The sequence below is a fragment of the Micromys minutus genome (genome assembly GCF_963924665.1).
Source record: "Micromys minutus genome assembly, chromosome: 15".
NCBI lineage: Eukaryota > Metazoa > Chordata > Mammalia > Rodentia > Muridae > Micromys > Micromys minutus.
This window is the reverse complement of record NC_137984.1, coordinates 49,178,183-49,184,182: the sequence shown is the minus strand read 5'-3', so window position 1 is coordinate 49,184,182 and position 6,000 is coordinate 49,178,183. Positions and strand designations below refer to the sequence as shown.

The 6,000-nt window shown below is 37.5% G+C and overlaps 1 protein-coding gene across 1 annotated transcript in view; it reads right to left on the bottom strand.

Annotated features, from left to right (window-relative positions):
* Positions 1-3,358: 3,358 nt before the first annotated feature.
* NAA15 (N-alpha-acetyltransferase 15, NatA auxiliary subunit) overlaps positions 3,359-6,000 on the bottom strand; it is a 59,471-nt gene continuing 56,829 nt past the window's right edge. Inside the window, exons 19-20 of the mRNA XM_080929478.1 lie at positions 5,656-5,753; positions 3,359-4,786 (exon numbers count right to left, since the gene is read on the bottom strand). Of these exons, the coding sequence (XP_080785604.1) occupies positions 4,586-4,786; positions 5,656-5,753 (299 nt within the window). The 3' untranslated portion in view covers positions 3,359-4,585. The remainder of the gene's footprint in view (positions 4,787-5,655; positions 5,754-6,000) is intronic.

Here is a 6,000-nt window from a genome sequence, read left to right as displayed (position 1 = left end):
TAGACATTTCACTCACAAGAATTCTAGCAGTCAAACAGAAACTACTATGTTCAATGGACTGTTTTAAACTATAAAAACAAAAAACAAGAAGCAGTTGGCTTATTCTTTTTAATTAATTTCTGAACAAGTAATGTTAAATACATGATCCTAAATATACCTATTGATCTCATTTTTTTTTAAAGGTAAGAATTATTAGTATTTGGTATTCCAGAACCCAAGTGAAATAGTATTGTTACCATCTACTTGAAAATGGTGTCTTGATCATTTTGAAAGATACAAAGCAGCAATATGATTGAGGGCAGAGAAGTAGCACTCCTAAGAAAAGCCAGTTTGAAAGAACAATGTAGCCATGTGTGTGTCCTGAGAAACCTGCAATTACAAAGTAAACAAGTGGTAAATTCATTCAGGACCAAAGTCAGTGATGTACAGGTAAAGAGAAGACAAGTGAGCATCATTAATTGAAATAAATTCATGAGATCCAGAACACAATCTCAAAATCATCTCACTCCTAAATGAGAAGAAAATTAGTCCTTAGGAGACCAAACCATCTTTACAGTAAGATTTCCAACATGTAGAAATAGTCCACCTGCATGGAATAAAGTTCTTAAACTACAGAGCAAGGCCTCACTTATGGGTGGGTAAAGCATCTCACCAGGTGAAGGTGCCATGCAGCCTGAGTTTGAGTCCAAAACACATGTGTAAAGGTGGGAGGTGAGATAAGTTCTATGTAAGTTGTTCTCTGACTTACACACATGCACTTCCCCACACATAGCATGTGTGCGCACACATAATTTTTTTTTTTCATTTAGGCATGGTCCATGTGACTAATCCCAGCACTCAGGAGAGGAGGCTGACCTCTGTTGGAGGCCAGCAGGGGCCGCACAGACCTCAGAACAGTTTGTTGCACTGCTAGTGACATTCTTAAGTTTGTATAAGCAGCCTTTACACAAAGACTGCCATCTGGTTTCAGTATGTAAAACAGGTTATAACATCAGTAAATTCTAATTTATATTGTACTAAACTTTTCTTTCTTCTAGCTATTAACCCAAGATGCTGCCCAGGAACCCACTGCATTAACAAGTGGCAGAGGCAGACGACTCCTATAGGTTCTGTCCCTGCTTTACCTTTGCAGGGTGGTGCTCAACTCCCAAGTGCTGGGATGCTAAGTATGCACTCTCTCACATAGCACCCTCAGCTTTCGGCTTTTTTAAAATTATGAGTATGTCTTCACAGAAGTAGGCTTATTTTACATTTACTAGAGAGCATATAAAAGATACCCTTTGTTAAATACAGCATTCTTCCAAACTTTCTACACTTTCCACAACCATCGCATAGCTGCAGAAGGGAAAAGTCAAATTTGATAAATAACCTTTTCCAAAAACTTTTTATTGCTACAAGTTGTTAAATTTTTAACCAGCAGAAACTGAAACCATTTCTGCTTCATATGGCACAACATAGCCATTTCATGGGGTTTGTGTCTTAGACTGAACAGTGGGTTCAGCAAAGCTTAGACAATAGTAAAATGGTAGAATCCTCAAGTGTAAAAACCAGGAGCATGATGCAGAAAAAAAAAAAAAAAAAAAAAAAAAAGGAAGACTCCTTCCACCAGAAAGGTTGATCTGAATTCTCTTAATATCATCATTTTCAGAATTCAAGGACAGTAATTATCTAAAATAACAAATGCCAGGCAATTTCAGCACTATATTCCCCCTCCCCCCCCCCAAATAGATGCTGTGCCGGCAACATAAAGCCTACCAATTGCTTAGAAAGGATTTGTCACAACGCACCCGATCCTGGACCATGGTTTTCTGAGCTTCATACATTCACAGCTTTCATTTCACAGCTCTGAGAGTAGTAGGTAGAGCATGCAGTACAATCATGGTGAAAACACGGGGCCTCCTAAGACCCAGAAAGCTTTCCAACATCGGCACTACTTTTCATCATGCTATTAGACATCATTTTATTGTTGTGCATAAATAATAAATACAGAAAAAGGGTGAAAATGTATGACTCATCTAATAAAGCTAAGTAAACTAAGCTAGTCAGACTTTAGCTTTTCAATGAGAAATGACAGTGAGTATGAAGAAAAACAGAAGGATCTTTACTTTCCTATATTAATACAGGCCGAGGGACCCCTTCTTATTAAAGGGTTGATAACACCAGTTCTTAGCAATAAACATAAGGCACTTGTATAGATTACAACATCACACTGCATTTTTCCAACTTGTTTATCTAACCCTGTTTTCCCCCACAGTATCACTGGAAATTAACTGATATGAACGGGTAAATGTGAAATGACCCAGTTGATAGATATACTCAGAGTAAAGTACAATGTTTCAGGTGAACCCAGTCAAGGTCCTGTGACACCAATGTATCCACTATCAAATAAACCTGAAAGAAAATAAGATTTATTCAACAGTTCCAGTAAAATTGGGTTGGAATACAATATACACGACAGGAATTTGGCTCCTCTTGGGTGGCATCTGCATCAGAGTTCTGAGTACTTCTGAGTATTCATCCTAAGACAATCTACATCATCTAAACATTGTCAAGACAGACAGATTTCATTTCATTGAGATACACAGTAGAATCTAAACACACACACACACATACACACACACACACACCCCTACTATAATATGGCTGGTGCCTCCTCCAACACTGAATTAGTGGCGGACATACCACTAGTGTTTTTTCCAAACAATAGGAACCTCAGTTGCCACTCATAGGAGAAACATTTTAAAAGTTTGCTCACTTTATTTCGCCATCTGCTAAGATGTTCCTGAGACAGGGCCTGTTAAAGCAAAGCACTAGAGTTCAGACTGTAAGTATCTTTGCATCACTAACCTGCTAGACTGGGATGTGGAATGCAGATCATGTACTATGAAATAAAATGACTTGATCTTCTGAAATGTCCCTTTAGTGTATATACTATCTATAACTAAAATACTACAAAAGTTCAATTTTATATACACTTAATTCATTATACTTAAACTTATTTGCTCAGACCTTGCAAACATAAAGAAATATTGAGCCTGAGGCTAGTTCTCAGTGTACAGGTTTGACATGTTTAAGGCTCATTTTCCCAATCAAAATGGTCATGTTTAGTTTTCCTTTTAGATTATGAATTACATTCATAGGACCTGCCACCATTCTAGCCCTCAGTAAAATCTGAACAAAGGAGCAGCATTCTACTTAATTCTGGAACGTCCCTAACACCCCATTTAGCCACTCTAAAGCTCCCTCTATACACACTAGCCCTTCAGTGCACTTCACTGCCTCTGGCTTGCAACCTCTGTTTCCACCTGTGTATTTCACAGAAGCCCAACTCGGATTAGTGGAAATATTCACACAACTGTTTTTCAAAACAATTTATTGCATCATATTTGGTACCTTATGTTTGACAACAAAAAAGAAATTACATTTGTAACTGCAGGAAAAAGAAGCTGGTCTGTTATTGAAAAAAAAATCTTGGGCCCTTTAAAAATTACAAAGTCTTGGGCTTGCCTGAAACAACTGAGCAAGAAATATATTCTTAGAAATGAAGGGCTTCAAGTATTACAAACCTGTGACACTGTGGAAAAGTTCCAGAGGTATCTAAACTGCAGCACTTTTTCTGCATATCGTGAACAAGGCCTGCTGAGGTTTTTAGCTATTAGTCTCTTGATCAGTCATAGAATGGTAGTCAGGAGTTCTGCTCTTTAACTTCAAGCCATGGTAGAGTTTTCTTTTTTTCACCCTCGAGTGAAAAATTCATGCTTGCTAATTAGTTGGTGCCACATCACAGTGCATTTGGTTCTTGCATTACAGTTTTAACAAGTTTGGCCAAAACAATGCTAAAGCTTTGCATTGTTATTTTAGTTCTTCAAGTTTTAGTTAAATTGAGATTGTTCCAACTGGTTCCTTCGGTTAAAAACTGTGGTACAAGAACACCAAACTGATCATGTACAGTGAATTTTGGAAACACAACACACGTACTGAACACCTTCTAGGTTTCATTTAATCTGCTTGGTAGCTACGTGTCCCAGTCTCTACAACGTCAAGCATCTGTTGTAGATGGCTCTGTACACAGTGATTCACATTGCATACTTCCTATGGTCAATAATCAACCCCGTAACAAAATCAGTCAGATGCTAAAGCCCCAACAACTCTTTGTGCTCAGTGAAAGAATCCAGTGCTAAAACAGCATTTATGCTGTCTGAGATATAGTAAAATCTCACAAGACAAATTTAAAGTAATATTTCTGCCACACACCTGCTATGTTAGCTGTTATAGCCTCCAGAGTTTATATAAATTAGTTAAAAACGTGGGAAGGGAAGGTCGGAATAGGATATGGATTTTTTTTTTCTTTTAAACCCTTCAATTTTAGCAGCTTTTAATTTTTTAAGAAACTGAACCTATATCCTGTAATGTTAGATATTTTATATATAGTTTTCAGCAGGATAAAAAAACATAAGACTATTTGAAGGCAAGAACATTTACTCCTCTCATTCTGTGTAAGTGAGAGCAATGCAGCAGGTGCGTGACAAAAATATTATACACTAGATATGGTCCAAAGTCATTCCATTTGCTTGTTTAATGATGTTCAAATTTCATTGGCCAGTTCTTCAGTTTCTGCAGAACTATCTCCATTAACTGTGATCTTCGTATCCTCTTCATACCCAGGAGGCATGAACGCCAAAGCATAAGGGAAAAGCTTGTGACAGTTTGCTCTATAAGCTTCAGCAGCTTCTTTACAGTCTCCTAGGCTACCGTCACACAAAGCTTCTAACACCTCCATGCAAGTCTAAAGAAAAGAAAAGCTCATGTTAGAACTCTTGGCAGAAAACAGGTCTCACCATGAGACAGTTCAACATCAACCATTTCCAAAATAAGAATAAAACAAGTTTTAAATTTTAAGGGAAACAAAAGCATTTCTTCCAGCTCATAAATTTTATTATGATGGTCTTCAAGGCACAATACAACCATTTCTTCATAAATGGAGGATAAATACCAAAAAAAAAAGACAGAGAGAGACAGACAGACAGACAAGTATATGGGTATTTGATAAGATACATAATGTATTTTAAAAAGTATTCTTTTAGAAGAACCGCACAACCTTATGAAGTGACTTTACCTTAGTCTCGCTTGGCCCTGTGTATAAATGTTAATTTACATCATCAATGCCAATTTAAGCATACAGGCCATTTTACTTCTTTTCCTTCTTTTGGGAAAGCAATGTGCCAGCAAAACCAAATAATAGCCCTGAACTGGTAGCCCATGTTTAATCCAGCACTTGTAAGCCAGAGGCAGGCAGATCTTTATGAGTTCAAGGAGAGCCCAGTCTATATAGTGAGTTCTAGTCCAGCCAAGGGTACATACATAGTAAGACCACCCCAACAAAAAACAACAAAATTAAACTGTTATTTAACTCTGAATTCATATTAAGGAATCTTGAGGCTAGTAAGATGGAAATAGAGTTCCAACTGGTATACTTGTGCAGAAGCGCGTGTACGCGCGCGCACACACACACAGCCCCTCAAAACATTTAAGAGGAATTTTCTCACAGATAATGATTTTGGAAGTATTATGTATAAATAACAAAATTCATTTCATTGTTCTTAGTGAAAAGTAGTTTTTCTTATAGAAAGACTATTAAAGTCAATAGGCTGTTACCTGAAGGTCTCTGTTGGCGAGGGATCCATCAAGTGTCGTTGCCAGCTCTATTGCTCGCTTCTGACTAGAAGAATCTAAATAATACACCATTTTGGCAGCTAAGTAGAAGGAAAGAAGAGGTGTCTTAGTTAAGAAACCTTCAACAGAACTCTTGGCCCCTACTTATATAGATAAAAAGTAGAAAATGTGTGAGCAAAGCACTACTTGTGAGCCACTGGAGCCACTTCCTACAACAGCCTGAGGGCTGTGCTGTCTAAAGGAGGAGAAAGGTTAAGATACATATGTATATCCGCTCAATGGAATAGAGTGTGTTAGTAAACCATGCATAAAAACAAACATGAAGCA